Consider the following 22,221-nt stretch of genomic DNA (forward strand, 5'->3'; position numbering starts at 1 on the left):
ATGTATATGAACAAGAGTGTGGGTTGAATAAGTGAGTAAATTACACTGGTTGGATTTCAACTGATAAGATGAATAGGAGTAGTCTGATTAGGGCTTATGCCGTAAATTGAAAAATTGTTACTGATTAATTGTAATAGTATGGATAATAAAGTTATAAGATTTGAAGAAAAGATAAAGTTAAGTTAATCAAGTATGATGTGGATTTGGATATGGTTTTGATCATATAGATATGAAGTAGGCAAGGAAATAAGTATTTGTATGTTTAAAAAAAAGGGCTTTGAGGAAGGAAATACCAGTACAAGAGATGGTAAAGAATGAGGTTATGTATAAGTAAAGCAGATTATCAAAGTTATGAAGATGCGATGAAGATTGGTAATCAGAGATGAGTATAAATGATAAGAAAAAAATGAAAAAAAAATATGATATGTGCATAAGAAGATTTTGATTTTAAAGGAATGAAAGAATAAAGGGATAGGAAAAATCAAAGATGAAGATTAAAAGATCAAGTATGACAAGAACAAGAGGTATATTGATGTATAAGTTATAAGTTTGATATTGAAATGATACAATTTTGAGTCCCTCCCTTTTTTCCGAGCATTCAGAGACCCATTAACCTGTATCACTTCACCATTCATCGTGGGTCCCTCATGCATGCCATTTTGGGACGTGTCCTTGCATGGCATGAAAGAAATCCCGTTGTGCAAAGGGAACGTGGCTTCTTGAATTATCCTTTAAAAGTTCTTGAGTTTTCGCCTAGGTGGGTGATCTTCGACCTTGAGTGCCCCAGATTTGATGACTCAATTCTGATATGTTGTTGTACCATCCACACACAACCTCGGGTTGCCACACATTAAAATATATCGAGGCCTGTAAAATAATTATAATATATAAATTAATAAAATAATAATAATATAAATAAAAATATTTTCAAAAACATATAATATATAAATTTCTAAAATGTTTTTTAAAAACTATATATTATACATATTTTTAAAAACCGTTTGCAAACTATATAATATTTATAGATATATATGTATACAATAAAATAAAATAAAAAATAAAAAATATGGACGAAAATGAGTGTCTACAACTATAATTAATTTTATAGAAAATGATTTACATAAAATGAATAAAGTTTGGTTCGCTTAATATTTTAAAAACAATCGGTTAAAGATTAAAGAAAAAAGTTTGGTTAATTTAGTTAATGGTAATTCAATTCGATCGGTGGTCAAATTAACCCTTTGAACACCCTTAATTTTAATTATTAGTATTTTATTAGCATAATACTAAATTATTATATTATAAAATATATAAATTAATATGACTCATTATTAATAATGTAATAATATTATATTTATAAAAATAATAGATTATATTAATTATATTAATAATTTATTATATATTACTAAATTAAAAATATAATATCATATATTATTATATATAAAAATATAATATTATTAAATTTATATTATATGTATATTAAATATTTTAATAATTAATATTTTTATTAAATTGATATTAAATAAATAAAATAAATATTTTTTAGGGCTAATACTCTGAAGTAGAAAATTTGAAAAATGTTTTGCGAAAAATAAGATGATAAAACATTTTACAGAAAATACAAATTAACACACAGAAAAATATTTTCCGTAAAATCAATTACAACTATCAAACAATGAAAAACGTTTTTCAGAAAATGTTTTCCAACTATCGAACACACTCTTAGAGGCTGTTTGTTTGCCTCTTAATGGAACCATTCAGCGCTGAATGCTGAACCGTTCAGCATTCAACGCGTTTATTTCGCACCTTTGAATGATTCAGTGCTGACTGATTCAGCAAAACAGAAGTACATTCTGAATGATTCAGAGCCATTATCAAACAACATGTCACATTCAGAGCTAATTCTTACAGAGCTAATTCTTACAGAGCCTCTGAATCATTCAACATTTGAATCATTCAGAGCTTAATCATTCTGAAGTAAACAAACATCCCCTTAGGGTCCTTTTGGTTTAGGAAAATGTAGGCTATTTTCATTTTCTTAGAAAATAGAAAACATTGAATAAACATGTTTGGTGGTAAAATTATAAAATAATTTCTAAAAAATGAAAACAAAAATAAGTGGAAATATGAAAACATAAAAAAGATTTTTCAGTATTTTCATTAAAATTATTTTAGAATTTTGAAAAATAGAAAAAAATATGAAATCTAGATTTTTAACTTAACTTACGAATGTTCAAGTACTTTTAACAATAATTTTTTGATTTAATAGTATTTAAAACCCTCAAACTTTTGAAAAAAATAATATGGTCCCTAAACTTTTTTTACACTCGGTGTGATTCTTAAATTAATTTTTTAATAATTTAACTTTTTAGCATTTTTATATTTAATGTATTAAATATCTTAATAATTGTTTATATTTTAAATTGAAATTATACCCTAAATAAATGTTAAGTTACACGTATCATAATTATATATATATATATATATATATATATATATATATATATATATTTAAATAAAATATTATTTAATTTTTTAAAAAAATCCTAAGCATATCACATGTCACTTAATATATTTTTTTAACAGTAGGTATCTAAAAGTGTAGAGTAGAAAATATAAGATAATTTATTGCGCAAATTAAGCACCAACGACGCATTGATATATAAGGTAAACGCAATTATATCTTTATCCATAATTTGTATTAAAATTTAAATACACGAATTTAAATTTTGAGTAAATATAAGAAGATGATAATTATTTTAAAAATTACTTGTAACTAGAATTTTTATAAAATTAAAATTTTAGATAAAGATTCTTGAGTTTGAAAATTTAAAATTATTTGTTCGAATTGATTCAAATTACTTGTATAACTTTAAATATTTTAAATTAATTTTTCTTGAATCGAATTCTGCACATCTCTACTAATAATATTAAACATTTACTTTTCTTTCCATTACACTTGAAATAGGAGTCTAAGCTTTCATTATGCAAATGTTATTAACAGTTGTAAAACGTTATTTGTTACTACATAATTGATGATGTGAATTTTTTTATATTATGTAGATATATAAATTTATAATTTAATTTAATATGATTTTGATTATGTATTCATTCAATAAAAGCAAAAACATTATCAATATTATGATAATAATTAGCAGTATTAGCAATTTAGACCTACTAATACTATTAGTAAGAGATATCAAATTATATCAAATTAAAATAACAGGGTTAAATGTCGAATTTAAACATAATATACAAGACTAAAATCAGAATTAGATCAGCATTAAAAAAAACAATTCGGGTCGGGTCATTTTTCCGGAGCCCTGATGTTAAATATCAAACATCAAAGAGCCAGAAATTCGTACAACACTGTAGTCCATAGGTGGCACGTTTTTCACACATCCTTTCCACTTCGTTGTTATTTTCATTTTTATTGTTTTTTTTCTCGAGTGCCTTATATTAGATCTCTATCGCTGCTTTTCCTCATTTATTCAACAAAATTCAATCTCCGAGATTTTTCAACTGTTCTTAATCTCTGAATCAGATCTCCTTAGCATAGATTTTTTTCTTGTTTCTTTCTCTCTATCTCTGTCGTAAGATCTGCTTCTAATTCGTGAATCTTCAACGTCGATCGGAGCCACCATGGCGGCCGCCAATGCTCCCATCTCCATGAAGGAGGTCTTGACTGTAAGTCTTCTCGTTTCACTCACTTCTCGTTTGCTTCAAGTGATTTTTATAGCGAATTCATTTCAATTATAGCGAATTTTCGGGCTGAATCGAATACTTGTTTAAGCCTTTTTAGGCGTAATATCTGTAAGAGCTGCTTAGATCTGTATGGAACTTTCTATTTTTGTTTTGAAATAGTGAGGATTTTGAGTGATCTGAAACGATGTCGTTTTGTTTGCAGTTTCCGAGCATTGGTATTAGTCCTCAATTTATCACATTCACGAATGTTACTATGGAATCTGAGAAGTATATTTGTGTGAGAGAAACGGCGCCACAAAATAGTGTTGTGATCATTGACATGAGCATGCCAATGCAACCGCTGAGACGACCTATTTCGGCAGACTCTGCTCTTATGAATCCGAATTCTAGAATCCTCGCTTTGAAAGGTTGATTTTCTTGACTATAAGCAGAAGTTTAGTTATTTTGGATCATGTGAATTTTATCTTTTAATTGATTGTCTTATTCATTGGAAGGATGTATCTCAAATATGTCTGTTCTGTTTAGTCCATTTTGTATCGATCTTGTTGAACTTTTTCCTTATGCTATTAGTTTGGGCTCTAGCTGATCAAGACTCTAGTTGTATAGGAGTGGTTTTTCGTAGTTGCTACTTGTTTGAAATATACATAAAAGAGTCCTTTTGGTTGTTGGTTTGCTACTTCCTTTTTGGTTTCTGAAATGAACAAATGATTGTGATAGGAGTTTACAGTAAGGACCCTGTTTATGACATTCTGGTGTTTGTAAACTACAGTGTTTTGTAGTGGCTAATTTTTTTAATATGACTGTTTTATGTATACGTTTCTTGCATTTCTGCATTTCCCCAGCTCTTTATTTAAGTTTTTAGCAACAGCTAGTTAGTAACTTAGCAGAGATAAGTGCACTTTTGTTTCTTCCCGCTGCAGAAATTGCTTCAATTTCTGTCCAGGAAGGAAAAAAAATGCTTGAAATTCTAGTCATGATGTGCTTGGCATACTTGTAGACACTAGAGATAGTATTTTCTGTGGGAAAAAAGTTAAATATCTTTCTTTTTCTTAATTATTATTTTTGTATCATTTGAGTTTTGTTCTTTATCTATTGCTTTGTACTAATTTGCTTTGACATTTTTTATAGCTCAACTTCCAGGAACAACTCAAGATCACTTGCAAATATTTAACATAGAGATGAAAGCAAAAATGAAATCACATCAGATGCCTGAACAGGTGAAACTTTTCTGCTTTCTCTTTTTTTCTTCTTTTAATGGTTCCATTTTCTGTCATTTTCTCTGAACATTTGTTGTACCTCGATGATAGTTGAACTTGATTGCATGAGCTTAGCAAATTGTTGTTGGTTCGTGCTCAGGTTGTATTTTGGAAATGGATTAGCCCCAAAATGCTTGGCCTGGTCACACAGACCTCTGTGTATCATTGGTCAATTGAAGGTTAGATGTTATTCTATTGCCTATCAAGTATCACAGACAGCTGTGCTTTATTCAGTCCTAAAAATTCATCTTTTTTTTAGTGTTCTTTTATCTACTGTATAAAATTTGTTTGGTGTCATGTATCTCATTGCATCTCACTCCCGGCAGGTGATTCTGAGCCAGTTAAGATGTTTGAGAGGACAGCTAATTTGGTGAACAATCAGATAATAAACTATAAATGTGATCCTTCGGATAAGTGGTTGGTTTTGATTGGAATTGCCCCTGGAGCACCTGAGGTATGTGGTTTCCGTATTAATGCTTTTTAGGATGATTATTTTTGCTGTGAAGAGGTTGTTTCATTTATAAGTTTTGGGAATTTGAAAATTGTGAAATGTGTATTACATTTTGTAATATGCCAGAATAAAGAGCTTTTAAAGTGTTATTTTCATGATATATCCCTAAGCTATGTTTGTGTTGTTATGTTTTCTATGGTTCAAACTGCTGTAGTGATATCTGTGAATCAATTTCTTTTGTCTGTTGTGGTATCCTTTTGGGTTTGCATCCTTAACTACCCTTTTTATTTTTATTTTCCTTTCTCAATCCTCATTCTGTCTCTCTAATTTTGGAAATATTGTTCTCATTTGCAGTCATTATTAGTTATAAATTCTCTCTTTTGAAAACTATCTCTGATGCCGCTACAAAGTTCAGATTTTGACTTATGTGTATTGTTTCTTTTAGAGGCCACAATTGGTTAAGGGGAACATGCAACTTTTCTCTGTTGATCAGCAGCGTAGCCAAGTTCTTGAAGCACATGCTGCCTCATTTGCTCAATTTAATGTAAGGGGATTTCCTGTACTTTACTCTATTTTGCTACATACTATAAGCACTGATCTGACAAGAACCTTTCATATATGCGTGGTTCTGCTGAGCAGGTCCCAGGAAATGAGAATCCTTCTATTCTTATTTCGTTTTCCACCAAGAGTTTTAATGCTGGGCAGGTTACATCTAAGTTACATGTAATCGAGCTGGGTGCCCAGCCAGGTCAGTTTGCTATTCTTTCTGTTTTAATTTGCTTTCGTCTTTTTATGTACAAGAGTAAACCGAAGGAACTTTTAAACAAATAATAAAAGAAGTAAAAGGATTTTCCATTATCCTTTCCATTGTTGGAAAAATCAAAAGTCCAATTAAAATATGCTTCAAGTTATGGCAAGTTAAGTTGGGACACTACTTTGTAATATTTGTAAGTCTTAACTCAGAAATTGAATCTTGCGTCTATATTTAGCTTTAGATCTTGATCAAGACTATTCGTAGTTAGAATTTTTAATGGTTTTGTGTTTAAGCATTGGTTATAACCATTCTCAAAATCAACATAGTAGCTATAATATTTTCTTATGTGTCTTTCAGTCATATTTCCAATCTTCTAATAGATTGTATATATTTGCAGGTAAGCCATCGTTTTCAAAGAAACAGGCAGATCTATTCTTTCCACCAGATTTTCAAGATGATTTTCCAGTTGCAATGCAGGTAGCATAAGATCCAAGATTTTGTTTGTTGTTTGTCAATTGATTATTTGTGCCAATAGTAACACAAGTTTCTGATAATTTGCAGATATCCCACAAATACAGTTTGATTTACGTGATCACCAAACTTGGGCTGCTGTTTGTTTATGATCTAGAGACAGCGACTGCTGTATACAGAAATAAAATCAGCCCAGACCCAATATTTTTAACCTCGGAAGCTTCAGCGGTCGGAGGGTTTTATGCCATCAACAGGCGAGGTCAGGTGTTGCTGGCTACTGTAAATGAAGCTACAATAATACCATTTGTCAGCGGTCAAGTATGTTTTTGTGTCTCTTCTTTTCTGTTTTCTGGTTTCATTAAAATGGGAAATGCTGGCTAATGATTTGTGGTTGTTTTTCGGTTTCAGTTAAACAATTTGGAGCTTGCTGTCAATCTGGCTAGAAGGGGAAACCTTCCTGGTGCAGAGAACCTGGTAAGTGGATTGATTTGTATATTTTCTGGTCCATGGCTTGTGAAAGCTTTTGCATTGGGATGATAATCAAGGAGTAAGAGGCTCATATTATCAAATTTTAGTTGCCAGACATTAATATCCAAAAGAAATTTTCTATTTTAACTGGGAGGGATACTTTGTGATAATTTTCTTTATGGATGTGGGATTTCTTCTATATGCTGAGACTGAAAATATGCAGCCTTTTGTCTTGATTCGCCCAAAATTTTTATTATATTATATTGCATGATTAGATTTAGTGTTGCTGCATCTTTGTTAACTGTAATGTCTATATAATTTATTCAATTTGTCTTTTAACTTTATTTAGAACCAAGTTCTAGATGATTTTGTTATTGCTGTAGACTAGGATGTTGACTCTTTGATTTTTTTATATCTCAGGTTGTCCAACGTTTTCAAGAACTTTTTGCTCAGACCAAGTATAAAGAAGCTGCTGAGCTTGCTGCCGAGTCTCCACAAGGGATCCTTCGCACTCCAGATACAGTTGCGAAGTTTCAGGTCATTTTTCTTTCTTAATCACGTTGTTTCTATGTTGTGTTGATTTTATTTAAAGTAGAATCATTTACCCGAATTCTGCAGAGTGTTCCAGTGCAAGCTGGGCAGACTCCACCACTGTTGCAATACTTTGGTACACTTCTAACTAAAGGGAAGCTCAATGAATTTGAATCATTAGAGTTATCCCGGCTTGTGGTAAACCAAAACAAGAAGAATCTTCTGGAAAATTGGTTGGCTGAGGATAAATTGGAATGCAGTGAAGAACTGGGAGACCTTGTGAAGGTTCGATCTGTACCCACTAAAATATTGAGACTGATTTGACACCTTCTCTCTTGTCCTTTTTCTGATTATCACTTTGCTTTTGTTGTAGACTGTGGACAATGATCTTGCCCTGAAAATATATATTAAAGCTAGGGCAACGCCAAAAGTTGTTGCAGCTTTCGCTGAACGTCGGGAGTTTGACAAGATCTTGATTTACTCAAAACAGGTGACTGCTACACTCTCTCTCTATTTGCATTGGCATTTTATAGTGCGATGCTCTCCGATCTCCCTTTTTACTGCCCTATCAAGAGGGGGAGTATTTCCCCAACTTGTTCTTTACATTTTGGTGAATGCATGTATCAAATATTCACGACTAAACTGTTTCCTCAGGTTGGGTACACTCCTGACTACTTGTTCCTTCTGCAAACAATTCTTCGGACAGATCCACAGGTTCGTTTCCATTTTCTGCAGTCTTTAGTATTTGGAGGTGTTAAAAACATGTAAAATCATATGAACAATTGATAAATATTGTCAAATGTGTTAAACCCGTTCACTAAAACTTATTAGGTCAATGTTTATGAATATTATGGTTTCTTATTACATCAGAAGTTTATTTTCATTGTTTGCCTTCCAATAAATATTATTATGGACATTTTGATGTGATCGGATCTGTGTAATATTCAAGTAGAAAACTACCTTTTTCAAAGGGGATCAGTTAACAATTGTTTTAATTGCAGGGAGCTGTTAATTTTGCATTGATGATGTCTCAAATGGAGGGTGGTTGTCCAGTTGATTACAACACAATCACTGATCTTTTTCTTCAGGTTTGATGCTTATGGAATTGTTTGTAAAAAATAACCCTATTTTTCCCGTCAAATATATGAGATTGTTTTCTTTGGATTTCTGCCTTTTATATCCAGAGGAACTTGATACGGGAAGCTACTGCATTTCTATTAGATGTTTTGAAACCAAATTTGCCAGAGCATGCCTTTCTTCAAACAAAGGTTATTTCTTTAAAATGCTGGTTAAGCTAATCTAATTTTGTTTGTTTTAAATAATATTCTTATTTTACTAACATTCTTTTGTCTTTCTTTTATCTGCAGGTCTTGGAAATCAATCTAGTAACATTTCCAAATGTTGCTGATGCCATTTTAGCAAATGGAATGTTCAGCCACTATGACCGTCCCCGAATTGCACAACTTTGTGAGAAAGCTGGTCTGTATGTACGAGCTCTACAGGTGATCATCTTATTAAAATTAATACCTTTTGTACTATGTCTGATTATGTACACTGAATTAATTGTATATCCGTGATTTAATGTAATGCCTTTTCTGCAGCATTACACTGAGTTACCAGATATTAAACGTGTCATCGTGAATACACATGCTATTGAGCAACAGGTACATGTCCACTATCTTCATCTCTTGGTAAAATTAGTATAGAAGCTCCTGACATGTTTTTTAATAATACTTCTGTTTCAGACGCTTGTTGAATTTTTTGGTACTCTTTCACGTGAATGGGCTTTGGAGTGCATGAAGGACCTTCTGATGGTTAATCTTAGAGGCAACCTTCAAATAATTGTGCAGGTAAAGGGTGTTATCTGATTGCATGCTAATTCTTTATATATCACCAAAGGCTAAGTTCTGTGTCTGCAGGTTGCTAAGGAGTATTGTGAGCAATTGGGTGTTGATGCTTGCATAAAAATTTTTGAGCAATTCAAGTCTTATGAAGGATTGTACTTTTTCCTGGGCTCTTATTTGAGCTCAAGGTAATTTATTTAGTAAACTCAATTTCCTTTGTTGGCTAAGAGCAGTCATTTCTGAAACTCACTAAGATGTTTATTTCTGATTATGGGACAGCGAGGACCCTGATATACACTTTAAGTACATTGAGGCAGCCGCCAAAACTGGACAAATAAAGGAGGTTGAGCGCATGACCAGGGAGTCAAACTTTTATGATGCTGAAAAGACGAAGAACTTCTTGATGGAGGCCAAGCTTCCGGATGCTAGGCCACTGATTAATGTTTGTGATCGATTTGGTTTTGTTCCAGATCTCACTCACTACCTCTATACAAATAATATGCTACGTTACATTGAAGGTTATGTGCAGAAGGTTTGTGATATTTCTGCCTTATTTATATACTGCCATACTGCATGAATTTAATTTAAACTCAAGTAATTGAGAACTTGTTTGCTTCTTTTTATAGGTTAACCCAGGGAATGCTCCGTTGGTAGTGGGGCAGTTGCTAGACGATGAATGTCCTGAAGACTTTATAAAGGGTCTCATCCTTTCAGTCCGTTCTTTGCTTCCAGTTGAGCCCCTTGTGGAGGAATGTGAGAAGAGGTTATTTCTTTTCCTGTATTCGTGACCTTTCCTTCTTTCATTACTATGTGATTCTCATTTTTTGGCTTTTGATTTCCAGAAATCGACTTCGTCTATTGACACAGTTCTTGGAGCACCTTGTGAGTGAGGGAAGCCAAGATGTGCATGTTCACAATGCTCTGGGTAAAATTATCATTGATAGCAATAACAATCCGGAGCACTTCCTCACAACCAACCCTTACTACGATTCTCGGGTTGTTGGTAAGTACTGTGAGAAGCGTGATCCCACCCTGGCAGTTGTGGCTTACCGAAGAGGCCAATGTGATGATGAGCTTATAAATGTCACAAATAAGAACTCCTTGTTTAAATTGCAGGCTAGGTATGTAATTTTTTAATTTATTTATGATGATAATGTATTCAATATTATTTCTTAAAGTGGCTTATCATCATTTGATCACAGGTATGTTGTTGAAAGGATGGATGGTGATCTTTGGGAGAAGGTTCTAAATCCTGAGAATGAATATAGGAGGCAGCTAATTGATCAGGTTGTATCGACTGCTTTGCCAGAAAGCAAGAGTCCCGAACAAGTATCCGCAGCTGTTAAAGCTTTCATGACAGCTGACCTGCCGCATGAACTGATTGAGCTTCTTGAGAAGATTGTACTCCAGAACTCTGCATTCAGTGGGAACTTCAATTTGCAGAATCTACTTATTTTGACAGCTATAAAGGCAGATCCATCTAGAGTTATGGATTATATCAATAGGTTAGATAATTTTGATGGACCTGCAGTCGGAGAAGTGGCCGTTGAAGCTCAACTGTATGAAGAAGCTTTTGCTATCTTCAAAAAGTTCAACTTAAATGTGCAGGCTGTCAATGTATTATTGGATAATATTAGAAGCATTGATCGGGCTGTGGAATTTGCATTCAGAGTCGAAGAAGATGCTGTTTGGAGTCAGGTTGCAAAGGCTCAACTGCGGGAGGGGCTGGTGAGCGATGCAATTGAATCATTTATTCGTGCTGATGATGCTACCCAGTTCCTCGATGTTATCCGAGCTTCTGAGGATGCTGATATCTACACTGATTTGGTGAGGTATCTTCTGATGGTTCGGCAGAAAGTCAAGGAGCCCAAGGTGGACAGTGAACTTATTTATGCCTATGCAAAGATTGATAGACTTGGTGAAATTGAAGAATTTATTCTCATGCCAAATGTTGCTAATCTTCAAAATGTTGGTGACCGGTTGTTTGACGAAGCCCTATATGAAGCTGCAAAAATAATATTTACATTTATATCGAACTGGGCCAAATTGGCTGTTACATTGGTGAGGCTTAAACAATTCCAAGGTGCTGTTGATGCAGCGCGCAAAGCAAACAGCGCAAAGACATGGAAAGAGGTTTGCTTTGCTTGTGTTGATGCGGAGGAATTCCGATTGGCACAGATATGTGGTCTTAACATCATTGTACAGGTGAGTTTACTTTTATGTTGAATTACAAGTTTTAGGAACAGTTGATAATTTTGCACATTCAGTTCCCTTTTTCTTCTTTTGTTGTGTATTGAAGACCATTTTTCCTTGATTATTTTGTTGTGTTTTTCGGTTTTTTTTTAGGTGGATGACTTAGAAGAAGTCAGTGAGTACTATCAGAACAGAGGATGCTTCAATGAGTTAATCTCGCTCATGGAGAGTGGTTTAGGACTCGAACGTGCACATATGGGGATCTTCACTGAGTTGGGAGTTCTGTATGCCAGATATCGTCCAGAGAAGCTTATGGAGCACATTAAATTGTTCTCTACTCGTCTGAATATTCCCAAGCTGATAAGAGCTTGTGATGAACAGCAGCACTGGAAGGAACTTACCTACTTATACATCCAATATGATGAGTTCGATAACGCTGCAACTACTGTTATGAACCACTCTCCTGAAGCATGGGATCATATGCAGTTCAAAGATATCATTATCAAAGTTGCTAGTGTTGAACTTTATTACAAGGCTGTCCACTTCTACCTGCAAGAACACCCTGATCTTATAAATGACATGTTGAACGTGCTTGCACTTCGCGTGGACCACACTCGTGTAGTCGATATTATGCGAAAGGTTCAATTTTGGCTGGATGTGATCTTTTTTTGAAATAAGTAGTATTGACTTTAGTATTATTTTAATGTATTTTGGGCTGACTTGTTTCCTGGCATTTCAGGCTGGTCATCTACGACTTGTGAAGCCATACATGATTGCTGTTCAAAGCAACAATGTGTCAGCTGTAAACGAGGCTTTGAATGAGATTTATGTAGAGGAAGAAGATTATGATAGATTGAGAGAATCTATTGACTTGCATGATAACTTTGATCAGATTGGCCTTGCACAAAAGGTGAAGTACCTTTCTTACATTGTTTGTTTAGTGTGAGTTCGGCTTCTGATTCTGTTTTCAAATTGCTCATGTAGATTGAGAAACATGAACTGCTTGAGATGAGGCGTGTTGCCGCATACATTTACAAGAAGGCGGGCAGATGGAAGCAATCCATTGCCTTGTCAAAGAAAGACAACCATTACAGAGATGCAATTGAAACAGCTTCACAGTCTGGTGATCGTGAACTTGCCGAGGAGTTACTTGTTTACTTCATTGAACAGGTATCAGAACTCATTAAGTATGGCATTACACCTTGTTGGTCAACTGGTAGACCTAATTGCAGTTTGCTCGATTCCTTTTGTTACTCTCAGAGTGCTAGTATAAGTCTTAAATCAGCGTAGTTATTAGCCAGGCTGTATGACATGGAAAATGAAATTCTTAAAAGATGCTTTCCTATTACTCTATGGTGGATCTCTTCTATTGTTTCGGTATTGTTGTTTTTCTTTGAATTGGATGTAATTTCTAAAATGATGTTCATTTTATAGGGAAAGAAGGAATGCTTTGCATCATGCCTCTTTGTTTGTTACGACTTGATTCGAGCAGATGTTGTTCTTGAGCTAGCCTGGATTCACAATATGATCGACTTCGCATTCCCATATATGTTGCAGGTGATTTCTTTGATGCTTCTTTCACCTATCTAACATCATTTGATCGGGGGGTTTTATTAGCTACGCTTTTACAAGGCTTCTTTGACTGATCTTAACGAGCCTTCTATTTGGTTTTGAATTGTTTCTTACGAGTACGTATTTTTTCCAGTTTATTCGTGAATATACCAGCAAAGTTGATGAACTTATCAAGGATAAGATCGAGGCTCAAAAGGAAGTAAAGGCTAAAGAACAAGAAGAAAAGGAAGTGAACGCGCAGCAGGTATAAATTACAAAAACATAGAAAGTCGAAATGACAACCATGTTTTAGCAATGATGTTTTTATCTACCCTTTCTCGGATTACCTACAACTTCAAAATAAATACCTTTGTTTCTATTGCAGAATATGTATGCTCAGTTGCTACCTCTAGCCTTACCTGCACCACCAATGCCGGGTATGGGAGGAGGTTTTACACCACCGCCACCTCAGTCCTACATGGGAGGAATGGGAATGCCTCCAATGCCACCTTATGGCATGCCACCAATGGGCAGCTATTAAGTCGAAACAGGTTTGTTCTGATTGAAGATCTTTATTTACCCAAACCATATTTGTTGCTCCTGAGGGGGAAAAGGGGTTGGGTGGTGGGGAACGTGCTATTAGCGAGCATTTCGTTAGGAGTGGACACCTTCGAATTATTAAATTACTGTTAGTATTATCAATTTGAAATAATGGTATTCTAGTGTTTTTAAATGGGTGTGATAATGTTCTGTAATATTTTCCCCTTTTTGTAAGGCGTTTTTTTTGGGGGGCGGGGGTGTTACACTACTAGAGACTAGGAGGGGGGGGGGGTGATCAAGGGTTTCATTCTTAGTTTGTATTTTTTTGTAGTATTATTTCCTTCCCATCTTGAATTTGACCTCAGTACGTATATGCAAAGGAAAACACTTGATCTTGCCTTTATCATCGCAATGTGAATTAAACATTTCACATGTACTTTTACGTATATAAACAATTATATGCGTCAAACATAAAAATGAATTGATTTTTTTTAAATGTGTAATTGAATTAAATTTATTGTTTCATTCCTATAATTGAACTAAAATTTGAAGTGCAATACCTCTAATTATGTCAAAATTTATCTTCAATAATTGTACTATGTATTAGCTGATTTAATTCTCATGTAATTTTGTGCTTTATACTTTAGAATTTTTAAATTTCAATTTTGATACAAATAATAAGCTATTCATATGATTAACTTACAACTTGAAATGATCCTGATGTAATTTTACAATTTAAGCATGGTAAGATTAATTGTAGAATTTGATTTATTTAATATCTTGGTTAATGTTTTGGTCAGAGTATAAAATTTTAAAATTTAAAAGAACATAAAGATTAAAAATCATTAAATTATAAAGACAAATTCATCAGACTAATAAAAATATGATCATGTGAACTTGTATATTCGATCAAAATAAGATATTATTTTAAAATTGTTCACAATTTTTTACTATAAGATGAAAATTGTGAAAATGATATTTTTTAAAGTGTTGATTCAGCAAAATTGTCATAAAGCTTTTTCTTGTCTTCATTTGTGTGACTCGTCACAAATCTATTAATCATCCGAGTACCTGAAATAATATCAATCTAAATGAACCAAAATTTGGACCGCTTGATTCATAAAATATGCTACATTTTCTCATGACTTTTTCTATTTTAAATAGTACTGCAATTATTCACATTCGGATTTTAAAATGCATTTACTCACACTCGTGCCTTACTGGATCTGCCACTTGATAAGTGTTCATTACATGTTCGGTGTCGGTCACATGCATCTTTCAAGAACCATGGAGCAGCAGAAGATTGCTAGCTGCTCAAAGGGGGCAAATGATATCTATCTAGGACACCTAGCTGGTTCGGAACGGGTAAAAAAAAGGCGACTGCCAGTGTCAAAAGGCATGGGAATAGCTGACTCGGCTGCGTTTCTCCTAGGATGTGCTTGCAATCTTAGTATCCTCAACTCTGCCTCCATTCCCACGTAAAATACATGAACACCACATTCCTTTACCATGATACAATCATTGTTGATGTGGAATTCAAATGACGCCTCCTCATAGTCATCGTCTATTATAATCAGATTCTCACTAAACAGAATCGTCACATGATCACCGTCGTAGGTGCATGGGTTCTTATCAACAATGCTGCACCTGCCACTGAACTTTCTGCCGCCTGCAGCTCTCGGTAATTACAGAACAAAACAACGCATTGGTTTCCAGGGGTTAGATCGGCCACAAGACGATAGTAAAAGCCAAGAATCTGCTTCAACTACACTCATTTGGGGCTAGCTTTAAGGTTAACGAAGAATCAACACTTCGATGCTCAAACTCATGTGCTGCAATTTCATTTCCCGGGAAACAACAAAACAATTGATTTCGACAAAAGATCCTATTGTAATCATGTCCACGTCTCCCTGTCTTCTTTATCCTTCCCTCTTCCCTCCTTGCCCATCTCTGTGCTAAGGATTGAATTTGAAGTACCGCATTGGCCTCGATGCTTTTAATTGAATCTTGATTCAAGCTTTTGCAATTACAAAATAACAAGTAAACCTGTTCATCACCATCTTTTAAAGAATCGAATCGGTATAAATTATGATCAGTGAAGGATACTTTTTCTAACGATGTGCAATGACTTGCATCTGGTAACCACAGTGAAGAATCAAGCTTTTGCAATTACAAAATCCAGCTCACGAAGAGATTCCAACTTAGAATATTGTTCGATACATTTTTTACTTTCGAGTTCCTCAACTAACTTTTTAAGTCCGACGTGATGCTCGATCGAATCAGACAACTCTTCTATTCCCATGTCTGATAAATCCAGCTCAGAAATGACATTTGGTAGCTCAGGGAATTTGTTGAGTTTATGACATCCCCAAAAGTTAAACCCTTTAAGAGATACCAAATGATCGAGGCAAGGAAGTTCAACCAAACTTTCACACCCTATGCATACAAGGCCCTTAAGGTTGATGGCTCCTTATAGATTAGGGATCTTCCTTAGTTTCTTGCAATAAATAATATCAATTGTCCTTAAATTAACAAGATCCTGCATAATGAAACTATAAAATAACTCTATTACTCCATAGCATTATCTACTTAGTTTGTGCTGTATAAAAATATAAAATACCTGATTATCTTCATTCCGAAGTTGTTCCATGTGACCGTATGGTAATCTCAACGCAACATGATTTTTTGGATTAAAACTCGGTGATAAAGATCTGAAGGGATAAAAATGCCAACAAAGATACCTTAGCTCATCAGGAAGTGATTCACTATCAGCAGCTTCATCTGCAAGATTTGCATGTTATTTTAAAATATGGATTGATTTATTTTAAACTAAGGATTGATTTATTTTAAAATATGGAAAATTTTATTTTAAAATATGGATTGATTTATTTTAAAATATGGATTGATTTATTTTAAAAAATTTATTATTGTAGTTGTATGGATTATTTAAATTTCAGTATTATAAAACTAAAATTATTTAAATTTCAATATTGCAAAACTCTTTTAAGTTTAAAAAATCAGTTTATTTATATTTCAGCTTATTTTAGCAGTCTGCAGACGTTAAAAAACAAACAGTCTTCTTCTTGTAGACTGCAGACTTTTGGTCCACCTCTTCTGCTGTAGATACCTGCAGATTCTTGGCGAAAAATGTTCTTCCGATCTCTTCAAGCATATCATGCATAGAAATACTTTCAAAATACCCGATATCAAGTAGGCACTTATCGACCAAATTGTTTATTCCACTTACTACATCTTTATAGTAACCACTTAGAATTGTTTCTACAGTATCCTTGTGTTCCCAGTTAAAGAAGCATGCTATATCAAGAAATATATTCTACTCTAGCTCATCCAGCCCGTCATAGCTACTCTTCAAAATCTGTGAAATCTTTGGCTGTGCATACTCCTTTAGTTTATCTACCTCGCTTTCCCAGTCTTTTCTACACTTTTTATATAGTTTAGATTAGAACCCAAGACTTTAAGAGCAAGTGGACTGCCTTGGGCGTACTGCTCAAACTTGTACGATAGATCTTGAAAATCAACAGTAGGATTCAACATCTTGAATGCAAATGATTGTTTAACTTCTTTACCTCGTGTATTTAGTCAGCTCCTCCATTCTTAAGCACTTGTCTATCTCTAGATGTTACAATAATTTTACTTCGCCAAAATATTTAACACCCATGAAATCTATTTGGTCCGATTCATTAACATTGTCAAGGACAAGAATTGATTTTATGTTGTTGAGGGGGGGGTGTCTACACAAGTTTCCGAGTTCAATAGTTTTGAAAGAAGCTCATTTCGTAAAGATTCTTTCCCTTGTTTCTCTTTAACATTTTGAAGGAAATAACAACCTTGAAGCATATGAGAGATTTCATTATACACAGCTTCAGCAAGGGTTGTTTTGCCTCTATCACCCATTCCCCAAAGTCCTATTACTCGATTATCTCCTTGTTTGATCAGTTTCAAAATCATTTTTTTCTGATCATCTATGCCAACCAATTCTTCGCAAACACTTCTAGACTTATTTAACTTTTCTATAACATATTGTATTGAACGACATCTTTAATGTATTCGGTATCAGGTCTGTAAAATAATTTTAGAAAAAAGTGATAATAAAAAAGAAAAACAAATCAAATTATAAGAAGATGAGAGTGTATATTTTTATAGTTACCTTCGCATTTGCCTCCGTCTATGTGCCACCCTTTTAATTTACCGATGTCAATAAATGCAGCTTTCCATCGCTCGACTTCATCGAGTAGCCTATTTGATTCATGCTCTTCAAAGGATGTTCTGAAACTTCCACCGATACATCGGAAGGGTCAACATGGTAAAAGATGGGAAGAACAGTATGCTGTTGAGAGCCCTTGCGCCCCATGATGTCAGAGAGAGCGGCTAAGCATAATTTCGAAGAAGCGTAGTTGGCAGACAAAACGACTATCGAGAGATTGGAGGCTGCAATTGCTTGGGAAAGTGCTAGTGAAAGTTGCACCCCTTTCTCCAGTTTTTCTTCATCGAAGAAGACATTCATTCCGGTGTCTTTCAAAGCTTGGAGTAGATGGCCGGTGAAGTTAAGGCGCGTGTCTTCACCTCTGAAGCTCGAGAAAACTTGATACTTCAATTCAGAAGAAGAAGAAACCATGGAAAGAGTAGTGATTGTGTGAGGCAAGAGGTAGAAGAAGAAAGCACAATACTTTGCTTTGCTCGAATGCTCACCTTGTTTTAGTCATAGACATGTTATCTCCCAAATCCGAAAAGCTTGGCTGTTGCTTTGTTTTTTCTTGACACATACATATATTTTAGGATTCTTTTTCATCGTTGAACTAAAAAAATTCATCACCAGTCAACCACTCTCGAGAAAGAAACCTAATATCAATCTTTTATCTCTAAATATTAACATTGTACTCAGAGACACTTTTTCTTTAAGATTCTAACATTATATTCAAGGATGGATGTACAAATATTAACATTTGTAGTGAACCTAATATCCAATGAATGATATTTCATATCAAACCCAATGAATTGAAGTTTCAGGACCCTACATTTTGGCTAATTGGTGATGCTCATTTAAGCCCCCTTTCTTTTCTTTTGTGAGGGCTCCATGAGATTATGATTAAAACATAGAGAGAATCAAATGAGAGACGACAAAAAAAAAAAAAACCAAACTCTTCCATCTTCGAGATAAACTCTTGATGAATTATATAGGAGATAACTTAGAATTTTTCGATCCAGCCTTATCTGGAGATACTTCAATTATATCCGAGATAAAAAATTTAAACTCTTGTAATCTTATCTAATAAAATAAATTACAAATATAAAGTGAAATTTTAGATACAAATAATAACAGTAACACAAAAATTATACAAATTGAACTTCATTGTGAGGTTCAGTGACATCTTTATCTTTCTTATGAAGAAAATAAAGAGAAAGGTGAAATGGTTCATGGATAAGCATAAGGTACATAAAGCAAAAACAAGACATGTTCCACGACCCCCAACTTCTTACAAAATATATCAATTAGATCACTATTGAATCATGATTGAATGGGAGCTCCCAACAATCAATTTTTTCCACCAAGCATTGCAGTTGATGCTTTTTCCAGAGCATGCTCCTTTCTTCAAAAAATCGAATTCAAAGTAGGTGGGACAACAATAAACATCAAAACTAATCGAAATGAGGTAAAAAAAAAACCCTTTAAATTTTAGATCATGATCTAGGTGAATAAAGAACTGACTCCTTTCATCCATGTCCATGGACCATCTGCATATGAAGCCGTAAAAGATTAAAAATTAAAAGAAAAGTTGAAATCGTTGTCGAAATGACAGCCGAAAATGGCCAACACATGATTTTGGTTTGACCGATAAAAAATTGAAAGAAGGGATCACACCAATCTCCATCTTGAATATGAGCATCACAACCATTATTAGCTCAATCAACAGTGCCTCAATCATAGATATGCCTAATAAAAACCAACCCACATCTCCACGTTGTTGCAAATATGGAGAATTGTTACCAAACCTTTCCAATTGAATCTTCTTCTTTCATAGTTCCATGGCCGATTGAGCCTCCTTTCTCGGCTTCAAGCTCGGCCCAGTGCCACGGTTTCCCTTCGTCGGCGACGCCCGATGCTACGACCGTTTCCAAGAGCCATAGCGAAGCCGAGAAGCGGCGGAGGGATCGGATTAATGCACAGCTTGCAGCTCTGAGGAAACTGATCCCCAAGTCTAACAAGGTACGATTTGCAGAAAGTTTTGGCTATTTGCAATGCTGGAAACTGATATTTAGATGAATTCTTTGTTATTGTTCAAATTTTGTTTTTGGTCCCTATGCTATGCTCAACTTTGTAATTTAGCCTCTATTTAGTTTGATTTTTTTTACCTTTACAATATCGTTAGTTAATCCAAATAATTAATACTGTTATTGGACTACTACACGTTATTGTTTGTTAACTATTCGGACTAACAAATGAAATTATAAAAATAGAGAGGCCAAATTAAATATCAATTTTGAGCATAGTAGAGGGACTAAAAGCATAGCTTGATCTTCTTTTAATATGCAGATGGACAAGGCAGCGTTATTAGGAAGTGCAATAGAGCAAGTGAAGGATCTAAAGCGAAAAGCAGCCGAAATCAACAAAGTCTTCATTCTACCGACCGAAACCGATGAAGTAACCGTCGATTGCGGCATTCCCGAAGACAAGATGTTAATGAGGGTGTCGGTTTGTTGCGATGATCGGCCGGAAGTGTTTGCGGAGCTCATCCAAGTGCTCAGAGGGCAGAGGCTAAGCATTGTTAATGCTGAGATTTCAAGTGTAGGTGGAAGAATCAAAAGCGATTTGATCGTTTGTGATAATAACAGTGATAAAGAGGGTGCTTCGGATTCGGCTTCGATGACAACTTTAAAACACTCCTTGAATGTGGCTGTAAACAGGATTAATGCTTTATCATCGGATGCATCCACATCCAGAAGCAAACGACTAAGGTTGTTCTTGCCTCCACACTTTTCTCAATGAACAAATTATACATATACACAACCATGGTAATTTGTCTTCAACCCGAGGTTTTCAATTCGATCTGATTTTTTAGAGTTGGTTTTTTTTTTTAAATAAAAACTGATTCGAGTTGGTGAGGTGCTGTAAAGGGTAATATTGGGTCGAACATAGGATGAAAAATTTTCGATCAAGTCTGATCCAGGATAATAATATATATTTTTCTATATATTTAAGGAGAATTGATATAATATGTTTACAATTTGCGTTTTCAATTAGATTCTTATTTTGTTAAATAAAAATATATATTTATGTTGAGTCGGATTGAATTCAAGACGAAAATTTCGGGTTATATATAACCTACACTCCATTCGCAGATAAAATCAACGCAAGTTTTGCTCTTTTCATTTTGATGATTTGTTCTTGTGTTGATTAGTTTGTATATTCAATGTTGGTTTTAATTGTACATAAAGCATTGAGTACATTTTTGTATGAATTATAATTGCATAAAGTCCCACATCCCTATTTATTGTTTGGTTTAATTACAAACCGATACTTAAACTATGCCAGTTTTTTTGTATTGGTACTTATTTTTGTCAAAAAAATTATTTTCCTCCCCAAATTACTAATAATGTGACTTTTGTCTACTGTTTAACATTCCATATAAAGATCTAAGAGCATCTGCAATGATTTTACCATGCAATTGCAACTTACAATAAAAAAAAAGCCATCAAAAGGACAAATCTTAAAGCAAAAAAAGCTCAAGATTTATCAATAAAATGAAAATGGTTGAACAAAGATACAAGAAATTAAGAAAACTAAGCCATGAAAATGAAAAAGACACCATTAATCCATTAAAACAAAAAGCACCCATCAAACAAGTAGTTGTGAAGAAAAGAATTAAAAGAACTACTTAGATCTTTGCCTCATCTTTCTCCTCTTCCTCTTCAACCTTCTCATACGCTTCTTCTTCCACTGCCAACGACCCCAAGCAAAAACAAGAACATTTTTCAAAATCTCAATAAAAATAATTAATGAATGGTCCTTTTTCTTTTACCTTAGCTCTCATGGCTGAAAGGCTTCGAAATTGGTTTCTTTCCGCACTCTGATCTCTGGGTTTCGGTTCTTCTACAGTGACAGCTGCGTGTAAAATTAAAATTTTAGCATTCAGCTTTATATAAAAAAGCGTAAAACCCTAAGGCTTAAAGGCTTCTAGGCAATTGTTAAGACCTTATGACTTGGGCCACTAATTTATTTTAGGTTAAGCTAGCTTAGGTCCAATACTCTTTTACCCAATTTCATTGATTTTTGTTATTTTCCAAAATTAATTATGCAATTTAAATTAATTTTACTAGATAAAATTATATTATTAGACAATATATTATGCTTAATTTATGAATCCATTCTATATATTTATTTATTTATTAATTTTTAAAATTATATTTTTTACACAACTAGTATATAAATAATATAAA

The 22,221-nt window shown here is 33.9% G+C and overlaps 2 protein-coding genes and 1 long non-coding RNA gene across 3 annotated transcripts; 2 read left to right on the forward strand and 1 right to left on the reverse strand.

The window, feature by feature from the left end:
• Nucleotides 1-3,642: 3,642 nt before the first annotated feature.
• Nucleotides 3,643-13,765, forward strand: LOC120148640 (clathrin heavy chain 1-like). The gene is made up of 30 exons (XM_039161708.1): nucleotides 3,643-3,687; nucleotides 3,908-4,112; nucleotides 4,834-4,922; nucleotides 5,062-5,140; nucleotides 5,288-5,415; nucleotides 5,858-5,956; nucleotides 6,052-6,160; nucleotides 6,564-6,643; nucleotides 6,728-6,955; nucleotides 7,046-7,111; nucleotides 7,526-7,642; nucleotides 7,724-7,921; nucleotides 8,010-8,126; nucleotides 8,291-8,350; nucleotides 8,638-8,724; nucleotides 8,821-8,904; nucleotides 9,004-9,138; nucleotides 9,238-9,300; nucleotides 9,382-9,486; nucleotides 9,556-9,668; nucleotides 9,760-10,012; nucleotides 10,107-10,243; nucleotides 10,323-10,601; nucleotides 10,683-11,685; nucleotides 11,827-12,312; nucleotides 12,413-12,583; nucleotides 12,658-12,843; nucleotides 13,108-13,230; nucleotides 13,379-13,489; nucleotides 13,610-13,765. The coding sequence occupies exons 1-30, from the start codon at nucleotides 3,643-3,645 to the stop codon at nucleotides 13,763-13,765; spliced, it is 5,112 nt and encodes a 1,703-aa protein (XP_039017639.1).
• Nucleotides 13,766-19,741: 5,976 nt separating this feature from the next.
• On the forward strand, nucleotides 19,742-20,912 carry LOC120148631 (transcription factor bHLH51-like). Its single transcript, XM_039161704.1, has 2 exons — nucleotides 19,742-19,990; nucleotides 20,318-20,912. The coding sequence occupies exons 1-2, from the start codon at nucleotides 19,757-19,759 to the stop codon at nucleotides 20,768-20,770; spliced, it is 687 nt and encodes a 228-aa protein (XP_039017635.1). The 5' UTR covers nucleotides 19,742-19,756; the 3' UTR covers nucleotides 20,771-20,912.
• A 663-nt stretch (nucleotides 20,913-21,575) lies between these two features.
• On the reverse strand, nucleotides 21,576-21,886 carry LOC120148636. The gene is made up of 2 exons (XR_005518388.1): nucleotides 21,804-21,886; nucleotides 21,576-21,721 (listed from the first exon to the last, which is right to left on the reverse strand). It is a non-coding gene; the product is annotated as an uncharacterized LOC120148636 (long non-coding RNA).
• Nucleotides 21,887-22,221: the final 335 nt, after the last annotated feature.

The sequence above is a fragment of the Hibiscus syriacus genome, unplaced genomic scaffold, assembly GCF_006381635.1.
Source record: "Hibiscus syriacus cultivar Baekdansim isolate YM2019G1 unplaced genomic scaffold, ASM638163v2 tig00110983_pilon, whole genome shotgun sequence".
Classification (NCBI taxonomy): Eukaryota; Viridiplantae; Streptophyta; class Magnoliopsida; order Malvales; family Malvaceae; genus Hibiscus; species Hibiscus syriacus.

Coding starts and splice junctions, on each gene's coding strand:
- LOC120148640 (XM_039161708.1), top strand. CDS start 3,643: ATGGCGGCCGCCAATGCTCCCATCTCCATGAAGGAGGTCTTGACT. Junction 4,113..4,833: donor TAGAATCCTCGCTTTGAAAG/GTTGATTTTCTT, acceptor CATTTTTTATAG/CTCAACTTCCAGGAACAACT. Junction 9,139..9,237: donor TGTATGTACGAGCTCTACAG/GTGATCATCTTA, acceptor CCTTTTCTGCAG/CATTACACTGAGTTACCAGA.
- LOC120148631 (XM_039161704.1), top strand. CDS start 19,757: ATGGAGAATTGTTACCAAACCTTTCCAATTGAATCTTCTTCTTTCATA. Junction 19,991..20,317: donor TGATCCCCAAGTCTAACAAG/GTACGATTTGCA, acceptor TTTAATATGCAG/ATGGACAAGGCAGCGTTATT.